At 41.0% G+C, this 22,095-nt stretch overlaps 2 protein-coding genes across 6 annotated transcripts in view; both read left to right on the top strand.

Annotated features, from left to right (window-relative positions):
- Nucleotides 1–5,463, top strand: part of CUL5 (cullin 5) — a 32,270-nt gene extending 26,807 nt beyond the window's left edge. For 4 of the 5 annotated variants that reach the window (XM_015621375.3, XM_015621356.3, XM_015621365.3 and 1 more), the window contains 2 exons: nucleotides 106–229; nucleotides 1,371–5,463. In XM_015621375.3, the coding sequence (XP_015476861.1) occupies nucleotides 106–229; nucleotides 1,371–1,565 (319 nt within the window). In that variant the 3' untranslated portion in view covers nucleotides 1,566–5,463. The remainder of the gene's footprint in view (nucleotides 1–105; nucleotides 230–1,370) is intronic. The other variant, XR_004498183.1, reaches the window with a different exon arrangement.
- A 2,473-nt stretch (nucleotides 5,464–7,936) lies between these two features.
- On the top strand, nucleotides 7,937–22,065 carry ACAT1 (acetyl-CoA acetyltransferase 1). Its single transcript, XM_015621386.1, has 12 exons — nucleotides 7,937–8,019; nucleotides 9,879–9,926; nucleotides 12,481–12,598; nucleotides 13,492–13,587; nucleotides 14,681–14,781; nucleotides 16,511–16,654; nucleotides 18,483–18,633; nucleotides 19,154–19,249; nucleotides 19,933–20,046; nucleotides 20,412–20,476; nucleotides 21,114–21,271; nucleotides 21,698–22,065. The coding sequence occupies exons 1-12, from the start codon at nucleotides 7,960–7,962 to the stop codon at nucleotides 21,816–21,818; spliced, it is 1,272 nt and encodes a 423-aa protein (XP_015476872.1). The 5' UTR covers nucleotides 7,937–7,959; the 3' UTR covers nucleotides 21,819–22,065.
- Nucleotides 22,066–22,095: the final 30 nt, after the last annotated feature.

Here is a 22,095-nt window from a genome sequence, read left to right as displayed (position 1 = left end):
CTGCTGTAATTTAAGTTTAACAGGAATTTTGTAATTGAAAGTAGTTTGGGTTTTGTTTTGGTTTTTGGTTTTTTGCTCACTTTCATGCAATACAACTTTTTCCAGAAAAAACGCTAAAGTTCAGAAAAGGGGCAAGATAAATTTGATTGGTCGATTGCAACTTACTACAGAGAGAATGCGGGAAGAGGAGAATGAAGGAATAGTCCAGCTAAGAATATTGCGAACCCAGGCAAGTAACCTGCCAGAATTCCCCTATTTCTTTTGTTGCATTATCATTACTGTAATTTGTTGCATTATCATTACATGCTGCCCACAGTTGGATGCTGATGTATGAAATGGGTGCCTTTGAATCCCATTGGAAGTCACTTCTGTTACATGACTTTAGATCCTTGTGAATACCTGATTTTGCATGGGTGCTTGTGCACTTGGAGTTATCAGTCTTCTGTTCTGAAGTACCAGGTCATCATCTTGAAAGAGGTCAAAGCAGACATTAAGCAAGTGGTGAAGGCATAACAATGTGGGGTGGGTGACAGCAGCAGATTGGTAAAATTGACTGGCACAGGCCACCACCATGAATAAACAGCACTGTTGATCTTAATATCTCTTTGGTCTGTATGAAGAAAATAATCTTGAAGGTGGGATCATGCTGTAGTAACAGCCCTATGACTTCTCCCTATAGGAGAAGTTGAAAATGCATCTTAGCTGTACAAACTGGAGCTTCCTGCACTGTGGTTGATAGTCTTTCAGTCAGCTACTCATGTCAGATCTTTTGAACTGACAGTTTTAGAAAAGCCATTTTAGAAAATGAATTTTTTCTGGCATCAGGGGTCATTACCTACAATGGAGTCTGAAAAATCCCATTTTACCTTCAAGTTTCAGGCCTGTTCTATCAGTCAGGTTGGACTGCAGGCCATGCACATTGTGAATTGTACCATCTGATGAATTTATGATGTGACCATTCCGGCAGCAGCAGGATTAATGCCTAGTTGTACTTACAAAATGAGTGAGATGTTCACAAAATGTATCACAAGTCACCTAGGAAACTGCAACTTCTGCTCAGGGAGTGAGTGAACATTTGGTTTTAGTGAGTAATTTACACTCTAGATACAAGATTTAACTGCTCCTTTGTCTGGAATTATCTTGTATCTCTTGCATCTTGCCAGTACTTCATTCTTTTCCTTTATCAGCTTCTTTGTAAAAGCAGTTCTATATAGGCTAAAAAATGCAGTGTATTTCTGATTTCTGAGGAAAAGTACAAATTTCCTTGCTGTCTTGCCGTACCAGGAGCCTCCTGTTAATGCTGTGTTCATTTTGTCACTTCACCCAGGCATTTAAAAATAGTTTTTTCTTTTCTTCTTGTGCCCCACCAGGAGGCTATCATCCAAATAATGAAGATGCGGAAGAAAATTACTAATGCCCAGCTTCAGACTGAACTGGTTGAAATATTGAAAAACATGTTCTTGCCACAAAAGAAAATGATAAAAGAGCAAATCGAATGGCTTATAGAGCACAAATATATCAGAAGAGATGAGTCAGATATCAACACCTTTATATACATGGCATAATTGGAGGACTTTGCGGGATGCTGAGAACATAAATGGAAGGGTGCTTGGACAGACAGCTGCAACAGTTTGTGCTGCAGAAGGACTTGTTTTGACTTTCGTTACATATTAAAATCCCTGCCTTACCTTACAGAGGACTATATTTTGCCAATCTCATTCAGCTAGCATGATGGCATTCCCTTCATGTTGCACACTTTTAACAGCATGCTGTTTTGTGGGAAACTTGCATTCATGAAGAGCCCATTGTGAACTTTTTAAAGTAGATTTGATTTACACCCACCAGGAAGAATACAGGTTTGGGTTTTTAGATGACCAGTACTTGCACAAGGAAAAAATATTCAAATATTCATGCACTGAGGAACTGCTATTAGTTTTGTTTTGGGTTTGTTTTTTGTTTTGTTTGGTTTTGGTTTTTGGGTTGGTTTGTTTTGTTTTTTTAATGCAATTAGGACTAGAAGTAGCACTTTCACTTCTGTGTTTTGGATCAACAGAGTAATGTCCATCTCTGATCCTTTTCATGTAATAACATTTGAGAGACACAAACACATGCATCACAACTGATATGTATTTGTTACAGTTAAAACCTGTTGGCTAGAGCAGTGCTTCAATCTAGTAACTGGATTTTAATAACTGACACATTAAGTGATACAAAAGTAATTCCGAGTCATAGGTGATATTTTTCCCTAAGGAAGAGATCATTGTTTTAAAATTGTTTCCTGTAAACAAGTGGATATGTTGTTACCTTATTTGGAAGGGTGATTTGCTACAATAATTTTTGACAAGGTAAAAGTTTTTTGAATGATACTTCACTCTAAAAGCAGTTTTCATGGGTGGGTCTGCTATAGGAACAGAAATATTAAGTGTATTTTCTTGTACATTTAATATTTATACTCCAAATATTTCAGTATGACTACATATATCAGGATGCATTAAAGAGTAATTTATGCACAACTCCCACAGAAAGAGGGAAGATCTTGAAGATCCCTCTACTATTTCCTCAGTGGTAATTTTTATATACATGCAAGGTTAATCCAATTGGACTAGTCAACATCTTTATATATGAAAAACAAACCCTCTGCTTTTTATTTTGTAACTGGTAGGGTAGGAAATACACTTCAAATGAAAATGATAAAACGCTAAGGAAAAACACCTTGTTCAGTGTATATAGAGAGAGTGCCAAACACACATCAGGAATCTCAACTTCTTAATGTTACCTCTTCCATTCTCAATCATCTGAAGTAGTCATTTGGCACTGCCCTACTCTCTGCCGTTCTGAAATGTCCTGGCATGCACTGGAGTGATACCGTGAGTCATAGGAGCAGAGTGCCTGTCTTAGGACAAAGGTAAGTTGTGCATTATTCAGTTCTGTTTGAATATTTCTTCTATAAATTACAAGTGTGTGAAGTTATTTTTTAATTAACCAGTTGAACTACAACATCTAAAGGCCTCATCTTCTTTGATGATGAAAAGGGGAAGAGGACACAATTAACTTTAGTCAAAAAAGAAAGCCTTCCAGTAAGTAAGAGGAGTAGTTTTACTTTCACATGGTTACAGTAAAGTATGCAGTAAGAGTGGTTTAAAAGCAAACTCTCCAAGAATGGCTGTTTGCACCCTTAAGCAGGCTGTGTGCTCTGTTACTAATGTAAATGCCAGTGTGACAGCCTGAAACAGTGTGTAATTGGACATCTGTTGGAGTAAGAAATTTTTGGTAGTGAGGGTTTCATGGCCAAGAGATGAAGCAACCAAGGCCTTGCCAATTACAACTGGTTGAAATCCTACAGCTTGTGTTACATGCTTTTATTGATACTCAAGAGCAGATGCTGTTCAAAAATATTGCATCTTTTATGTTGGCCCTGTGGTGTTGCAATTCAGAATCAAAAGCAAGTGGTGCTCTGTCTAGTCGAACAGTGAAACTATCTGAACAATAGAAAAAAAAATTCTAATAAAAAACTTTGTGCTGCAAGACTTTCAGTCTTTGTAACTTAAAAGTAATAAATACTTACTTGGGATAACTGGGGAGAACAACGGTCTGAGCACACTCGTCAACATGAAAAATTCCAACCCTTAACCAGAGAACAGAGATGAAATGGCCACATGAGCTGCCAAGAGGATAATGCTATTTTTGAAGCCATTGGTTTAGATTTGAGAGAGAAGTTTGAGAGCATCTCAGATACAAGTGTTTAGGAAGCTGGAATGTAGACAGAAAGGAAAAGGTTGCTAAAAGCTAAGGAGCTATACGTTCCCTCAGCTAATAAATACAATACAACCTAATTGTTACCTATACATTTTTCAACACCTGGGATGGAAATAGAATTAGTAATGTGCCTATGACATGGTCATTTTTTCTTTAAATATATACCAGAAAAGGATGTTGGGTTTTTTATGAAATATGAGACAGACACCAGCAAATTTGTTAAAGATGCAGAATCACGTTTAGCATCCTTCATCAGGTCACTTCACCAATATGCACTTAAAACTAGTATCACCTGGGGCACAGGGAGATAGCTGGGGTAAGCTGTTCTTTTGGGGAGGGTAGAGTTCAGATCTAAATGAAAACTATTCTTCAATTGCAATATGGCAACAACGCACTTTTAAGGCTGCAATTTTTAGCTACGAATATATATGTCCAAAGACCTAGCTTAAGGAGGTGCTGCATCTGAAAAACATGTTGCCACACACACTGCCACGGTGAATAGCTAAGGAATGAAATCTGGTGTAGAGCAGGGGAAATCACTCTTAATGGGTTTAATTAAGAAACACTGTTAAATCTTTCTCTGTCCCAACAACTTGATGAGAATCTCAGTTTCAATTCTGAAGTCTTCCATTTTCTTCTTTCCACAGTTGGTGTCCCTAGCTTCTACTTTTACTCATTTATCTTTCATTTGTTATGACTGTAATGAAGTTATATTTCCAAATGACAATGTGACTTTCTCATTTTCATCGTTTTAAAATTAATATAAATGTTCTGAATGTTCACATCTTGCATTTATCTGCATTGGGATGCCATTGTCCTGTAAAGTGCAAATTTTAAAAATACAATTGGCAAAAAGATTTGATAGTTTTACAGAAAGATTTGCTATCTCAAACTGTTTTCTATTTTCATCTAAATGACTGGGATGCTATCTTTGTAATTCTTTAAGGTCATATTTGTGAAATAAACAATACATGAAAGCTTTCCTATCATATACACTATATGTAGTCTGGAGTGTTGAGCGAACTCGAGTTCCTGAGTTGTAATAACTATCTCCGTATGGTATTTACAATTTTGAATGTGTGCCACTACCAAGATAATAATGCTGTACAATTTTGAATGGTGGTAGTTTCTGTATGGCAGTCCAGCTGAACTATTTTGATGTACTGCTTAATTTTTGAATTTTATTTTTTAAGTTGTATAATTTATTTTCTTGCAAAATAAAAATGTAATTTAAAAGACTACTCATTTAGCAAGGTATTTTGGTGTCTTAACCTACAAAATTTTACAGTTGAATTCAGGTGCTCCCACTGCATGAAATTAGGGACTTCAAGTCCCAACATCTGTTATGATCAGAGTAATTCAAAAAACAAAAGTGGAGACTTCCAATTCTTTCTGTGTTAAAATTTTTTATGTACTTAAGATTATGTGTAGACCTATTTAATCTTCTGAATTCTATTTAAAGATGAGCTCTAGTCTTTCAGTTACAATGATCTAAGCTTGAAGTTGACTGGGAGTTGCCTTAGCTTATGGCATTTTTAGAAAAGGTTCTGTCTCTGTGCAACTTACTGGGATTAACTTGGATTGCCAAATATTTTGGTTGATTTGTCTCTGAAGTTACTTACAGTGTGTGTCACTGAAAGTTCCTAGTGTTGCCACTGGGACCTTCAGGTAGCTGATCCTGCAGTAAACTGTGATGTGGGAACAGTTGCTTGCCTCAAGGAGTGCTTTTAATGTAATGGCTTTTCTTCTCTGATTGTTATTGCCTTTTAATGTGAATCTCTTTTTACACATCAACTCCTTCCTTTAAGTGCACCAGCTAATGTCAGTGTTTCGTGCTTTCTGGTACATGCAGAGTTGAGAACTACTTGTATGGAATAAACAGCTATTTTTGAGTGACTGCTCAGTACAATGCATGGCAATTGGCCAACTGGCAGTTCTTGCGGGCAGTTTTAATGGCAGGTTGCCATTATTTCCAGACCTTTTCCCCTCTATTAGGGCAATATATAGTCTTTCACAATGTTTTTTCAGGAGAAGTTGTTATCTAGAAGCTAGTTACCACAGGAGGTCCTTGGCTGAATCAACTCCTACCCCTGTAAATTGATCACAGTTTAAGTAGAATTGTTGACCTAAATATAAAATGCTAAACCTGCTTAATTCTTCTGATAATGGGAGAATGTGGCTTTATTTTCTTCATTGCTTTACTTGTCAACATAGAATCATAAAATTGTTTAGGCTGGAGAAGACCCTTGAGTCCAACCGTTAACCAGTATTGCCATGTGCACCACTAAACCATGTCCCTGAGTACCACATTTACACATTTTTTAACCAAGTCCAGGGATGGTGACTCACTTAAGTGTGCTGCTTGACAACCCTAACCGTGAAAAGAGTTTTCTTGATATCTAGTGTAAACCTTCCCTGGCACAACTTGAGGCCATGGAGATCTACTACGGAAATTCAGTTGGACACTGTGCTTCATTTCCTGCATGCAACCTGAAATACCCATAAAGAATGGCTGGAGGCACGAAAGGTAGCTGCTGCTTCCCTCTGCGGATCTGGGGCACGGCCAAAGCAAGTATCACCTGCTGAGCTAAGGAAGAGCACACAGTGTGTGTGACTTTATTTTAATAGTCTGTGACTGGACGCCAAAAACGAGCGACTTTGAAATTAGTACATTATAGTCATTCTTGGGGAGAAGAGATGCTGAAAAAATTAATGTTAGTTCCAGTGCATTAGCAGGTTATAGCCAAAAAAAAGATATACTGCAGGAGTAAAGACAAAGTTAAGAGGTTTCTGGGTTTTGTTCTACACGTTTTTGGCATTACTCATCTCTGAAAAATATCCTCATCCAACCTGGATGTTTTTGCCATATGCTACATCTATATTTTCAGAGTAAAACCTTCAGTTCTTCCTGAGACAGTATTTCTCAATTCCTATATTATCTCTGGTTTGAACTTGAAAACTCTGTCTCTAAATCAAAGGTCTAGACTAGACCACCTTAGAACATCAGCTACCGAGAGTCAAGGAAGCAAAGGAGTACAAACGGTTCCCTTGCCAGTGCCTGTCTACAGGCACTTGTAGAGTTTTAGTGCTGGCCTTCATCCCGAAATCCAGGTTCAGAGACAAGAGTGTGAGAGTGAAAAGCAGTGCAGAAAAGACCGTGGAACTGGGATGGGGATACTGAGACTGAGCTTGGGGTTGAGCTGGCATCAGTCGTTCTGTGAAGGCAGCTGCCGGAACCATTCTGGGCTAGGTTTGAATTCTGTAGTAACAGTGTTAGGGGTTTATGCCATGGCCTGGCAGGGAGGGATTTAGGGAGAGTTAAGCTGCTGACTCTTCTGAGAACAGCACGCAGCTACAGCACAAGGGCACGCCAGACACAAAGCGTCCCAGGCTCAGCAATACTCGGCACTTTCAGCGCCACCGACCTTGTCGTACGTAGGATGTTTCCGATACGGGATTAAATATCCGCGGCTCAGGTCAGCCTAACCTGCAACGCCGGGCGGGCGAGGGCCGGGCCGAAGAGGGGCGGAGCGCAGCCTCGGTGGCGGAGGACACACCCCCGGAGGCTGCTTCTTTTCACGAAAGGATCTTCCACGCTGTCTCCATACGGTTCGCTACCAGTGATTTTCCTTCTCGGTGCGGCATCCCAGACTGTCCGCCCCGCACCCGGGGCCGTCCCTCGCAGCCCCCGCAGCGCCTGCCCCGGCTGGGCTCCGAGCGGCAGCACCGCCGGCGAGTGGAACGCGCCTGGCGCTGCGGAACCACAGAATCCGTCCGGTTGGAAAAGATCTCCGGGATCATCGAGTCCAACCCGTGACCGAACACCACCGCCTCAAACAGACCACGGCACTGTGTGCCACGCTCACTCTTTCTTTAAACACCTCCAGGACAGTGACAGCCTCCCTGGGCGGCCCATTCCGATGTCTAATCACCCTTTCTGTGAAGAAATTCCTTCAGATGTCCAGCCTAGCGGGGCTCCCGGGCTGCGGATCTCCCGCGCACGCGGCAGCAGCAGCCCCTTAGGCAACGCACGCGCCGGCGCCTCTGACGCCACCACCCGCCTTCCGCGGCAGCCAATGGCAGGGGCGGGCGTGGCACCGCCCTGGGCAGTGGGGCCAATGGCAGCGGGCAGGGGGCGGGGCGCCGCCGGCTATAGGCGGGGGTGGCGGCGGCGGTGAAGGTGACGGGGGCGCCAGCGGGAACATGGCGGCGGCAGCGGGGGCGATGCTGTGCGGGCGGCGGCCAGCCGCGGGGCTGCTGCGGGTGAGGCGACCCCGGGCCCAGCTCTCCCTTCTCTTTCCCTGCGCAGCCCCGGGCCTGCCGCCGGGCCTGGAAAGGCTCAGCCAAGGTCACGCCGCCCCTGCGGCGGGGCGGCTGCACCCCCTCCCCTCACCCTTGCGAAAACCCCCGGCCCGGGAGGCAGCCTAGCGGAGGGAGCGGGTCCCGGGCCGGGTGAGGGGTGATGGGGTGATGGGTGAAGGCTTCTCCCGGCCCCGGGCCCCGCACTAAGCCCGGCGGGACCTTTATCCGCGATCCTGAGCGCGGCTTTTTCCATGGTCGGCGCGGGAGTGCCGCGGCTGCCGAGCCCTGTCCGGTACCCGCTGCAGCCATAGGAATGTCCCAGCCGGGGCAGGGCCAGCAGTCGGCTTGGATTCCTCCGATTAAACAGTGTAAAGATACAAAATTGCACCTGTGGGTGTTGTTTCTCAGCTGGGCGGTGGGATGCCGCTGCCCACCGAGCCTGTGTTCCCGGCAGCACTGTTGGATGCAGGTGCTGGCTGTGCCTGCCTTGCCTGGGGCGAGGGCCTCTGGCGCGGCGGTAGGGAGCTGTGCCGGGAGGAAAAGGAGGGCAGGTGGATCGCACCCGAATTGCCATGTGCACAGCTGAAGGTTGCATTTTACCCAGCTGGGGAAGTGGGTCCTTCCCTTCCCGACGGAGTACGAACTCTTCTAGCAGATGCCAGTTGTACTTGGTAAACAATTGCTTGGTTTGTTCAGTTTAAATTTCAGGCCTTGTACAGTAAGAGTATTTATGGTAGCATAGGTATTTATATTGCTAGGCTTGGTTAGGCTTTGGTTTTTTGATGCTAACCCTTGAAAGTACTGCTGTTAACACCCTGTAAGGGACATAACTCTCTTTCAGGGAGAAGTTTAATTTAAAACTTCCTGCTGCCTATTATTACTTGAGCTGGGGAGAAAAACAGATGAAAATTCCCCCCCCCCCCCCCCCCCCAAATCAAGCAACTAATTCAAAACAGTAAAAAAAAGCAGCCTTTTGTTAGTTGAAGGTTAGCTAATGAAGAAGAGAAATAGGCTAAATTTTCATGTTGCAGACACAACCAGAAGGCATTGTCTAATTTGTAAAAATGGTGGTGTTCTTAAACAGTTGTTTTTAATTAGTATTTATATAGCTGTAATTCAGTAAAGGCTAAAAGTTTCCAGAGTGCTGAAATGTTGTCTAAGGAAATGGCTGAAGAAAGTGGTTTAAGCCACTAATGGAAAGATCTTTCTGTTAATATATGAAACAAACCTAAAGATATAATTTTGTATCTTTGCGCTATTTAATTAGATGAAGCTACTGGCTGGTGAATTAGACTCTCAGATAATCCCTTTTTCTTGGTTTTGTTATATTGTCCTATCTTAGTGTGATGTTCTGAATTTGTTATCTTCATTTTTGTTCATGAAGCACCAAGGGAGTGGAAGTTGTAGATGCAAACTGCCACTGTTTAAAAGCAGTGGAGTTAATGGTAGGAATGAACCAAAGTCCAGAGAAGCAGACAGAGGGACTAGCAAACTTTTTCCAAGATAACACCACTCACCCCTGGCTTAGACATATGCTGTAGGTGTACATAATGGACTTGGACAAAATGAACTCGGTGTTGTTTTTGAAGGAGTATTTGTTTATTTTTCAGAAAACATTTTATCACAGATGTTATGGTGAGACTGTACTAGACCACACTTCTTTTCAAAGGCATGTTATGTTTTTTCTTCATATTTTTTCAGTGTTTTTTAGATATTAATTTTTGGAATAATAACTTCTATGAAAATGGGTGCATTACATAATGAAACATTATGGCATTGGCTTTCTTGATGTGAGATTCTGAGGACTTTTTTATTTTCAGGCTCTGAAATATCCAAGCCGTGGCTATGCATCGCAGCGTACTATAAATGTAAGTATAAAGCCCTATCTGACTAATTGCTATTTTAGATTTATTTGTTAATCATTGACTTTTTAAAGAGAATCATCATGAGATAACTGTCTTAAAGACAATGTCACTTGTGCCCAAGCCATATTTTACTGTAAAATCTGAAACAATAGTCAGATTGCCATTTTTATTTTGATTTGCTAAGTGTGGGACAAAATTAGAAGTATGTCAGCTGATGTAAGCTTCATGTAACTATCAACCCAGAATGGGAAAAGACAGCTGATTTCAAATGAAATATCAACTGATCCCTTTGAAATTACTTGTGTTAATCTGCAATTTGCTGTTATAACATAAAAGATGAGGAAAAGTGAAGTCAATCATGATGAAGGGGTTACAGTAATAGACAGCCTTTCTTAGTTCTAAACAAGTATTGTTTGTTTTTATTTTTTTGGTAGTGTTTTCTTTCTTTGCCTGTGTAAATAAAAAAAACCCATCATCTCATGACCAGGTCCTGTAAAGCTTTGTGGTTAACTTTCACTGAAATCAATGCAGTTGAAAGCAATCACTGTTGCTTCTTGACAGCTGTCAGGGGCAGCCAGAGGTCTGACATGTGCATCTATTTGGTGCCAGATTCTCACAGGGTTATCAGGTGTGTATGCAGATGTAGTACTAAAGCTAAGAGACAAAATAAGAGTAAATTGTTCTAACTGCTGGCATAGGGCTGAATGTCATACCATGTCTTAAACTGCTGACACCTGGGCTTTTGAATAGATCCAGGAGTGGAGACTTCATAACCACTCTGGGTAACCTGTGCCAGAGTTCAATCACACTCCCAGTGGAGAAGTATTTCCTGATGTTCAGTGGGAACTTCTTTGTGTCAGTTTGTGCCCACTGGGTCCTGTCACTGGCCACCACTGAAAAGAGTTTGGCTCTCCCTTCTTTGCACCCTTCCTTGTAATATTAATCATGGTGAGGTGCTGCTGTAGAAGTTCTCTGTAGCAGTACAATCCTCTGGTGTATCAGCCACTCCTTCCAGTTTGGTGTCACCAGCAAACCTGCTGGTTGGTGGCACTGCACCATCATCCAAGTCTATAATGAAGATGTTCACAGGACTGGACCCAGTGTTGACCCCTGGGACACAGCACTGGTAATTGGCCTCCAACCAGACTTTGTACCTCAATCACCACCCCCAGCATGGCCATTCAGCCGTTTTCTGTCCCCTCACTGTCTGCTTGTCTAGCCCATACTTCTTTAGCTTCTGTGTGAGGATTTCATGGGAGACAGTGGTGAAAGCCTCACTGTAGTCCAGGTAGACAATGTCTGCTCTTTCCTCCTCTATTAAACTAGTCACTTCACAGTAGAAGGCTGGCAGTTTGTCTGAGTGTGTCTTCCCCTTGGTGAACCCATGCTGGTGACTCCTGATGATTGTCTTGTTCATGTAAATGTTCTTTTAGGATTAGTTGTTTCATCACCTTTCCAGGGATTAAGGTGGGTCTGATTGACCTGTAGTTCCCTGGGTCCTCTTATCCTTCTTGAGGATAGGAGTCACGCTTGGCTTTTCTCCAGTCCTTGGGCACCTCTTAAAATTGCTGTGACCATTCCAACATTATTGAAAGTAACCTTAAAAAGTCACCTTCCAGCTCCCACAGAACTCTTGGGTGCATCTGATTAGGATGGGCCATGGATTTTTGTATGTCCAGTTTGTGCTGACTTGTTTGTCTTCGACCAAGAGTGCATCTTCCTTGCTCCACCCTTCCCCCAGTCTCTGGGCCCTGGGATTCCTGAAGGCTGGTCTTAGTACTGAAGACTGAGGCACAGGAGGCATTCAGTCCTTCATCCTTGTCCTTTGTCACCGTATCCCCTTCCCAGTTCAGCAGCAGGCCCATATCCTCCTTGCTTCTTGGGTGCTCATGGAGGCCCTTCCTGTTGCCTTTGACTTCCTTTGCCAGATTCAAGTCTTGGCTTTTATAACCTCATCCCTGCTTGCTCAGACTGTGTGCCAGATTCTCTGTCTCCATTTCCATCTCCTGTATGGTTCATTTTTGTGTGTGAGTTTTTCATCCATCTTACAATTTTCACCCAACCTACTGCTTGTTGGAATGGATTGCTCTGGAGCTCAGAGGGGACAGTCTTTGAACAGCAACCAACTTTCTTTGATCCCCCTTTGCTCCAGGTTGTTCAAGGTTCTTGCAAATATCATCAATTCTAAGTCTGAGCTCAATGCACTCTACCTGTTCTGTCCCATAAAGTTCAAGGCCTCTCCTCTCCCCCCTTGCCTTGTCTCCTTGTCCTTCCTGGAGAGCCTTTATCCCTGCATGGCAGCACTTCAGCCACGTGAGCCATCTCACCACAGCTCCATGATCCAGAGGTTGTGTGCTGCCGCTGCCCACCAATTTCCTTATGTTTACTCTTCATGCTGCATGCATTAATAAAAATTTTAGTGGTCTGAAACACTTGCAGGATGAAAGAGAAGCTGTGGCATCAGTGAAATAATAAGAAGTAGATACATTTTAAAATACTGTTATATGTGTGCAATTGTGAGAGAGATTGTGACTTTTTACTGTTCTTCTGCACATAGGAGGTGGTGATAGCAAGTGCCGTAAGGACACCTATTGGATCTTTCCAAGGATCTCTTTCATCACTGCCAGCTAATAAACTTGGTTCTATTGCAATTAAGGGAGCAATTGACAGAGCAGGTATGTATACACATTTTTTTCCTGTGACAAAGAAAACCTCAAGTGGCTCAGTGTCTTTTCAATGGCTTGGTAATGAAAAAAAACTGCAATGTCCTGAGGAGTTTTTTGCTCCTGTGGCATTTTTAAGTCTATCCACAAATGACATTGAAGTAAAGTTGACTGTCAGGCTTTGGTTCAATCTGAATTAAGTGCTGCTTCTAGGAGTAGAACATAGTCTGGGGGTATCTGTGCTAGTCCAAATGTGACTGAACATGGTAATTGGTTTTTTGGGATGGGTTTTTATGACATATGTAAGCTGATGAAAAGGCTATTTGCTGCTGAGACCAGTGGCCTTTCCTTTCCCTTCCTGTTTTTTATGTGGGCACATGTACTTGAAGGACAGCCTTGTCAGCTGTTTGATGGATTTAATCTAGCAAAAAAGTTTTTCTAGGGAAGAGGAGGGATAGTACTACTCTTGGATGCTAGGGTTGTTGCAAGATATGCAGCAGGAGAGCAGACATCTTCTCTCCAGTGGCAGCTTCCTGTGGCCTTGGCTTGCCCTTGCTAAAGAAGCAAAACTGTCTTTAGACATAATTCTAGCACAAAAGAAGTTTTGTGCATTTAACTAGCCAGGAAAATTGAGCTTCCCAGGTGATTACTGGGACTTGGAAATGTTGACTTCAGTGAAATAACTGCAGCTTGTTCTGCTGGGTGACAGGAGAATTATTTTCTGGGGGTGTCACCTGTTCACCATACTCCATGAATGAGGGTAGAGATCTGGAATGCACCCATGGGGGCCTGGGTTCTATTAGCACATGGGTTGGATGTGGCAAGTTTCATTAGTCTTTGATAGAAAACTTCAGTGGGAACCTTTTGTCAAAAGGATCCTGAATCAAAACGATTTTGTTTTGTAGGAATCCCTGCAGAAGAAGTGAAAGAGGCCTATATGGGCAATGTCCTGCAGGCTGGACAAGGACAAGCTCCAGCAAGACAAGCAGTCTTGGGTGCAGGTATTTCTTCTCTTGACACTGGGGTTGGAGGTTTTCTGTCTTTATGTATCTGGAATCTATTGGGCTGTGAGTTAAAGCAGAGTGGTGGGCAGCCCTTTGTCAGAACAGTGTGTGGATGCTTTTTGCCTAGTGAAGGGTGCGTGTTGCACTCATGCAAGGGGGATGTTATTGCCTACAGTGTTTGCAGAACCTGGAGAAGACAGTACTGGAGACCATGCTGGTAATTCCACATGGGTGCTGCTCTGAATCTTTTACAAAATAGACTTTTTTCTTCAGTATATCATTATTATTAATTCTTACTGGATAAGGAGTCAGTTTTCTTCATCTCATGAGTATGTACAACTCATCTTCCTGTGGAGTCTGGAGCTGACACTGGAAGGATTCACTGTATAATGTTAACTATAGCATGAAAGGGATTGGGGTGCAGAAAATATTTTCTTCTCCCTTCTTCTGTGGGGGTGGGATTCCTTACCTTAGCTCGTTTCTAGGAAAGCCTGTAGGTCAGGGAAGAGCTGTGTACTTTCTTGGGTCTGTTCCTGTACATTTTTAGAAGAAACTACTTTTATGTTAGGCAAAGTGATAAGTAATGTTCTTTCACAGAATTATGTCATGTCTTGAGTCAGAAGGGACCTTAAAAAATCTTGTTCTAAACCCCCTGCTGTGGGCAAAAACACCTTCCGTTAGACTGGGGTGCTCAAAGCCCTGTCCAGCCTTTCCTAGCGTCTGTCTTGTTACCAGTTGCTAAAGTCTACAGCTTATTTATGCTTTTTCAGCCTTGGATGCTGCTTAGAGGCAGAGATCAGGGCTTTGGGAACAGGAACAGTTCTGGAATCCCTTCCTCGATCTTCCATTTCCTTGCCTTCCCCCATATCATAAGTGAGTTGCTGGAAGGGAAGAAACAACAGGGGTCTCTGAGAAGGATGGTAACTATGGATAAGTGTAGAAAAATTGCCCTGGCAGGATAAATAGTGCAAGCTGAACATTCTGGGCTTAGATAAAAATTGGTGCCATATGAAATGTTGCTGAAACACCACTAAAAATGCTAAAGTCTACCCTTCAAATAACAGCTGTACAAACAACTTCTTTGACTTAGGTCTTCCAATTGCCACTCCTACCACAACTGTCAATAAAGTCTGTGCTTCAGGAATGAAATCAATCATGATGGCAGCACAAAGCCTGATGTGTGGGAGTCAGGTATGTGGATTTTGTGCTGTTCTGTGGAAAAAACCACAGAATTAATGTTTTAGATCCTGTCCTACCAATGACTGTGCTCTTTGATTTGGGATTGTCTTTTGGCTTGGGATAATAAAGCTACCCTAATTTTGTAGTTGTTTAAGTATGTTTGAACTCAAAACAGAAAAGACAAGTGAATTCTATAGTTGGAAAATTCAGACATGTTCTTAGAGCTGAGAAAACAAGGTGGATTGTTTGGGGGTATTTACATCATGTCTCTACAGCTGTATCCCCAAACCACCTACCACTCCAGCCCTCAAAATATAATTAAGGGAATTTTCAAGCTTTCAGTTTTGAAAAGGTGAAGAAATTTTTATGAGACTTAGTTTTTGGTGACTTTCAGAGAGTGTTAACATTTAAATAAATTAAATACACCTATTCAAGCAATGTTGTTTCCAAGTACACTAAAGGTCTTTCAGTCTTCTTTATTGTTTTAGAAGAAGTGGAATTTATTGTTGCTGAATAAGCTGTTTAATTAAAGAGCTTGATGAAGGAGAATTGCTCATCTCTGTCAACTTTCTTAGAAGATTTTCTATGCAGTGGGGAAAAAAACTGTCACTTGATGGGAGGATAGGAGAATACATCATTTTCAGTAAGCCATTAAATACTGTGCAGCAGAGAATGTGGGAGAAGTGTGAATGTGAAGAAAGACATTTCAGTTTTGTTCTTAATTCCACATCTAAAGCATTTTGGCAGCATCTTTGGTTTTTGGAAGTGAAAATATCATCAGTTCAGTTATATATATTTTTTGCTTTAAAAGTAAGTGGCTCATAAGTGAGGAATACTTTTGTTTCTGTGTGTGTTTAGAACAAAAATAACGTATTTAAGTTTTGATGTCCCTTCTGTGGAAATCACAGTCTAGCTGTGTTGAAGAGTTAAGCAACTGCTTTATTGCTTTGGCCTTGCCTTGCAGAGAGCAGCACTTTGTCTGGGGCCTGCTGAAGTTGATGGAAATCTTGTCACCAGACTTTGAACCAGCCCAGCATGTCTTTGTAAACAGCTGCATTTGGATTTAGTCATTTATATCCAATGACTTCATGAGAGTGATTGTGCCTTTGGTTGGTTTGACAGATGTAGGCCATGAGCTCTGAATAGAACTGGAATTTTCAGCTGAATTAATCATACAAGCTGTGCTGCCAGTCTCAGCAAAAGCAGAGACTCAGCCAGTTATTAGTCTCTTAGCGCTATAAATTATGGGGGGCTGGTTTTGGTATTGGTTTGTTTTTCCTGGCTGTGGGCTGTGAGGTATCTGTGGTATGACAGTCAGTGATGGTTCCCAGTGGCTTGAGTCAGTGTACACCATTATATAAACAGTTGTGTTGGCTCTCTCTCTGGGTCTTTCACTTTATGGAATTGAAATGCCAGGGCCTCTTGTTCCTCTGATCTGCTGCTGCTTCCATATCTCCACTGCCTTTCTGATTTTTCTGTCTTTTCAACAGTTTTGTCTCCATCTTTCTTTCTTTCTTTCCTTTATTACTTCATGTCATGTTTCTACCAGGGTAGATTTAACTATCTTCAGTTGTTCTTGTTGCTTGCTTTTTAAATGCTTAAAGGGTTTTTTTTTCCTCTTTCTCTAAGACTCCTCAGAAATATGAAGCACCCGTGCTTAAGCTTTTATTAATATTGTTCCTACAGAAAGTCATGGAGAACACTGCATGATTACTAATTTTATCTTGTTCCCTTTGGGCAGGATGTTATGGTTGCTGGTGGAATGGAGAGCATGTCTAATGTTCCCTACACGATGAGCAGAGGGGCAACACCTTATGGAGGAGTAAAGCTGGAAGACCTGATAGTTAAAGATGGGCTGACAGATGCTTATAACCATATCCATATGGTAAATATTTCTGCACAGTGCTCATCTATCAACCATAGATAGACCTGATGCAAATCTGAAGAGCTTGCTTACAGTTGTTATGAAACTGTTTCATCTAGCAAGCCTGGAAATGAGGAGGAAAAATCTTCCATTACCAAGTTTCTTGCAGTAGTTGTAATGGAGGGACTGGACAGAAGACCAAAACTCCACAGCAGTTTGTGTGTTAGTAGTTACCTGTCTCTGCAGTCTAAATAGCCTAAAGCAAGGATTATGAGAAAAATTAATTCTGCTGCTGATGGGTTGCTGTTGCTACATCTGAGGGAGGGAGCAAGCAAGTTGCCTGGTGTCTTTGAGGATACCTGCTCTGTAGGATCCAGCAGGCTCATGTTTTTCCCTCCCCCAGAGTACTTATCTCATACCTCCTGTGGGAAGGTTTGAGTCAGCTGGTGTGCTTACTCATCAGCAGGGTAACTTAAATTGGACAAACAAGGGCAAGCTTAGGATGGATATGGAAAACAACTGATGCAAAGATAGTCAAGAACAATCACTAGGGAAGAAAAGTTTGAAAAGAGAATGACTACTTTCAGCTTATGAATATTTCTGACCTTTACCAGTGTTAATTCACAGATGTAGGGCATTATTTATTGATCAGTTGGTGTTCTTGCTGCGATACAGGAAAACATGTAATGAAGAATATGTACTGTGGTCCATAGATTTGATACAGACCTCAGCTGTCCATGACTTATTCTTTTTGCACTCTAGTGTTTAGGCTGTGTGGGAATGTTAAAATTCATTCACACATTTCAGCTAAAATGGGTTTTGAATGTGAGGATTTTATAGGAATCTAAAGAGTGGCTTTGCTAGTTCCCTCACGTGAAGAAAAAATTCTAGCAGTTATAATACACCAGGCTTGAATAGATTGGGACAGTACGTTGGAACCTTTTGTCTGTCTTATAGCAGATGTAGGTTGTCTAGAAAGCCCTAACAGTCTGTGTGAGAACATACAAGTCCACAGGATGGCTTTAGGAGCTTACTCATGCCAGTGTTTTGACAATAGCCTAAGTTGCTGTTGCTTTGAGGTTTGAAGACTTTAAATTCATTCATTACATAGAAGTGAACTTGCTTGTTTGAAGAATGGAGGGACACAATACTAAAGGGTTTTGTGTTGATTCACTGGGTTTTCTAATGAAATGAGAGGTGAAACAAAACCTCTTCAAGGGCAAATCTTTCCAGTTGATTAAATAATTATTTTATTTTTTTTTTTGGTCACTGGATATTTAGATAGTGGTGATAATGAATTACGAGTATATAATTGCAATCATGATTTACCTTTATATAAAATTATTTGGTTGGTTCATTCTTATTTCATTCCAGTAATTAGAAAAAACAGATATATACTTTTTATATCTACAGTTTTTAGAGATTCTGAAGGCTAAGTAAGCTGTGTGTGTTGACCTGTTCCTATAATCTTTGGAATAGGCAAGGTAATGGAATGAAAACACTAAGAAAACAGTGTGAACATGTGGTTCTGTAGATGTGGTCTCTGAAGATGTCAGCCCTGAGCACTTTAAAACTTACTTTTGCATGCAGTTTTTTAATGGGAGGGGAAAAAAAAAGCAACTTGTAAGCAAAGTTCCTCTATGACTTTGATCATCTGGATCCAGAAAACATTTGCTAAATCTGACAATTACTAAGAGTTACTATTTATTCTTGACTGTGTAAATCAGAAATGGACACCAAATAATACTCATGTTCAGTTCTGGAAATCTGCTGGTTAAGGTTTTTTCAGCTGTAGTTGTGCTTTGCATCTTCAGGAATACCAAACCTAACAGGCCTGGTTTTCTCCAAGGGCAACTGTGCTGAGAACACTGCAAAGAAGTTCACTATTTCCAGAGAGGAGCAGGACACTTATGCCATAGGCTCCTACACCAAGAGCAAAACAGCCTGGGACTCAGGAGTACTGAAAAATGAAATAGTTCCTGTCACTATTTCAAAAAAAGGTATTGTGGAAAGGTCTGATGAGATGGATTGTGTTTCTCATAGAAAGCTGTAACGTTGTCTACGTTCAATGCAGATTGTGTTGTTTAAACATGCAAATCTCAGGAACATTAATTTTGATCACCTAAGAATTTTCTGTTAGGCAGACTTTCTGGTGAACAGCAGTCAGTGACCTGTCATCTGGTTTTTGTTTTTCAATTTTTCTTTAATATCTTCTTTTTTGTCTAAGTGAAAGGTTAGCTATTGAATTTAGTTATGGCTTAAGGACATCTATTTGTATCTATTTGCTTTAATTTACATTAAAGATACACTCTTTGTCCTTTTTGTTCAGCCACTGGGAACTATAAATGGGTCTGCTGTAAATAAATTAAATTAAGGAATAACTTTTTTTCAGTTCATTTAGGTACATTTCTTGATGTGTATTTTACATGCATTTGCACTTTTTTACTGAAATAAATTATTTATGTAAGGCAGTATTTAGTCAACTGTTCTACAGAATACTAAACCAAATCTGAATTTCAGGGAAGCCAGATACAGAAGTGAAAGAAGATGAAGAATACAAACGTGTTGATTTCAGTAAAGTTCCAAAGCTGAAAGCTGTTTTCCAAAAAGAAAATGGTAAATATCATTAAAAGAACTTAATTTAAGCACTTGGCTTAATTTTCTGCCAAGTGCAAGGATGCTTTGTCACAGTGGAGAGTACTGTTCACAGGAGCTTGAATGCCCAACAGCAGTCCCTTTATTTTTAAATGTCTGCTGAGATAAAGAAACGTGCTGCACAACAGCATGAAGTGGTTTGGATTAAAAGATGGTCCAAGAACCTTAAACCAGTGAACGCCTCTGTTTGGGACACTTAACAAGAGTGACAGATGTGATTCAGTTTTACTGTTGACTTGGTCTCTGCCAAGTGTAGACTCTTGTTGCTGTGGAGCTGGAGTGGCTTTACAGAGTTGCCATTGCTTCCTGAATCTGTAATTGATAAACCTTCCTGGCTAACTCAAAGCTGCCCCTCATTCACAGCTCTTCCTGAGCTGGAATTCTGTGGAAATGCCAGTGATGCAGCTGCCATGGACGGCATGATCTAAACTGGCACTGGGATAAAGATACAAATACCTGTGGCTGCATTTGTTTCATCAAACAGGTATCAGAAAACAATTCATTTTTAGTGAACTCTGTGCAGTGGGTTTCACCAAATGATTGAGACTTCATGTTCAATTAACTCAGGGAAAAACAATCCTTAACAGGATATACATGAGCTGTTTTGCATAACCTCTGTCTAAGGAATGTTTTACCTTTTCTAGGAACAGTTACAGCTGCTAATGCCAGTACTCTGAATGATGGAGCAGCTGCTTTGGTGCTGATGACTACAGAGGCAGCTAAGAGACTGAATGTCAAACCCTTGGCACGGATAGTAGGTACGATCTTTCTTACCTCTAGGAAAGTCCTGGAAAATACTCCCATTATGTGCTCTCAGACTGGGAGTCCTGTTTGGATGGTTACCTGACGTTATGGCTGCATATTCTCCAGACAGTCCTTGAAATTTCAAGTGTTAAACCAGCAAACTTTAGACCATAAACAGAATTTTCTATATATAATAAAAATCTGAAAATACTATTTTGTGCCTTACTTAGGGCACTACATTTTAGATGCAGCTATTTCATGGACCATGGTATTCAGAATTTTTCTATCTTGGCAGTGTTTGCTGGTTGCAAAGAAAATCATGTATGGTAAAAATACAAGGTCTTTAAACACCTTCTGTGATTTTATTTTTTTTTTTCAGCTTTTGCAGATGCTGCTGTTGATCCTATTGACTTTCCAATTGCACCTGCATATGCTGTTCCCAAGGTAAGAGCAAAATGGAATACATTTTGGAAAAAAAGAACAATCTTCCCAAGCATTCCACTGCCGATTCATCCCCTCTCAGTGGGCTTTCTTGAATTAGGGATTGAAATTATAATGATGTCACAAATACTAAGAACAAATGTTTTACAGAGGACCAAAGCTACAATGCAGATCTCCAGAGTTAAAAAGTTTCTCACACCTCTTTTGAAAGAGTATTGTTCTATACTGCTTTTAGCAACTTTGGATATGTTTACACCTTTACAGTTTTGCAGCTTGTACGGCCAAAAGGCAAAATAAATACAGTTATACGAGGACAGACTCATTCTAAAAGGTGCTGAAGTGTATGGTGTGAGGCAGTACTATCAGTTTAAATGGACTAACTGCAGCAGCAGTCTTAGTTTTGTGTGATGGAAATATATCCTTGGCATGGACTGCAGTCCTTTCCTTCTTTGGTGAAAACTCAAGTTTGTGGTTCAGTCCCTGAGTTTTGCTTTTTCCCATCTGACAAAGAGGTTCCTAAATGTGAGTTTGTGAATCTGAGTATGGGCAGCCTGAGTCACTGACTTCAAAATAGACCTATTATTTCTATAATTACTTTCTTAATTTTATCATAGTAGTAATTATTTTGTATTATTTCTAGATTCTAAGTGAGACAGGTCTGAAAAAAGAAGATATTGCAATGTGGGAAATAAATGAAGCATTCAGTGTTGTGGTGCTGGCCAATATTAAAATGCTGGGCATTGATCCACAGAAAGTAAATATTAATGGAGGTGCTGTCTCTCTTGGACATCCAATAGGGTAAGCAAAATAAGCTCTGGGTTTTGCTCTGCACCGAGGCATTGTCTTCTAGGTAAACAAGTTTTAAGCAAATTAAGGGTATGTTTGAATTTAATTATTGATTTGGTTGTGGGAGATTTGTTCCCTATTTTGAAAGAGCTTTGCTGCATGTAGAGGTACTCTGAATATAAAGGCTGACGTGGAGGTGATCTCTTTATCCCAAAGAAACTTTAGCTTTACATACACAAACAAAAACTGCATGTTTAAGTAAACTTCTGTGTTTATTCCTCTCTAGCACCAGTACTTAATCTGAACTGCACACTACTGCAGACAAAAGGATTCAGATTTTTTTGTTGATACTATATTCCACCAATTGCCCTCTGTAGGTCAAATTAAGAATTTCCTTTAAACTAAGCTATGTTCTTTTTTTTTTTTTTTTATATTTAGAATGTCTGGAGCAAGAATTGTTGTTCACATGGCCCATGCTTTGAAACCAGGACAATATGGTCTTGCAGGAATCTGCAATGGAGGAGGAGGTGCTTCTGCAATACTGATACAGAAGCTGTAGCCCGAGTAGCATCAGGAACACAGCCTTAAATGCTCTCTGATCAAAACTGAGTGGTAGCTGTTACATCTTATTTATCAATCAGTGGCTGAATTCTGTAACTCCTATTCTAAAATTTCCTAAAGCATCAGTGATTACAGATCTGGACAACTGGCCTTTTATTGCTTTATCAGTGCAAGTTTTTATACAAATAAACAATGTCAAATTTTAATTCTGGCTTGAAACCTGACAATAAAGAATGTTAACTATGGCTCCCTCTGTCACTGACCTATCATTTCTT

Source organism: Parus major, chromosome 1, assembly GCF_001522545.3.
Source record: "Parus major isolate Abel chromosome 1, Parus_major1.1, whole genome shotgun sequence".
NCBI classification, from domain to species: domain Eukaryota; kingdom Metazoa; phylum Chordata; class Aves; order Passeriformes; family Paridae; genus Parus; species Parus major.
The sequence above is the reverse complement of the archived record's forward strand: the minus strand, read 5'-3'. Positions and strand labels throughout refer to the sequence as shown.

Coding starts and splice junctions, on each gene's coding strand:
- ACAT1 (XM_015621386.1), top strand. CDS start 7,960: ATGGCGGCGGCAGCGGGGGCGATGCTGTGCGGGCGGCGGCCAGCCGCG. Junction 9,927..12,480: donor CATCGCAGCGTACTATAAAT/GTAAGTATAAAG, acceptor TTCTGCACATAG/GAGGTGGTGATAGCAAGTGC. Junction 19,250..19,932: donor TGTTTTCCAAAAAGAAAATG/GTAAATATCATT, acceptor TACCTTTTCTAG/GAACAGTTACAGCTGCTAAT.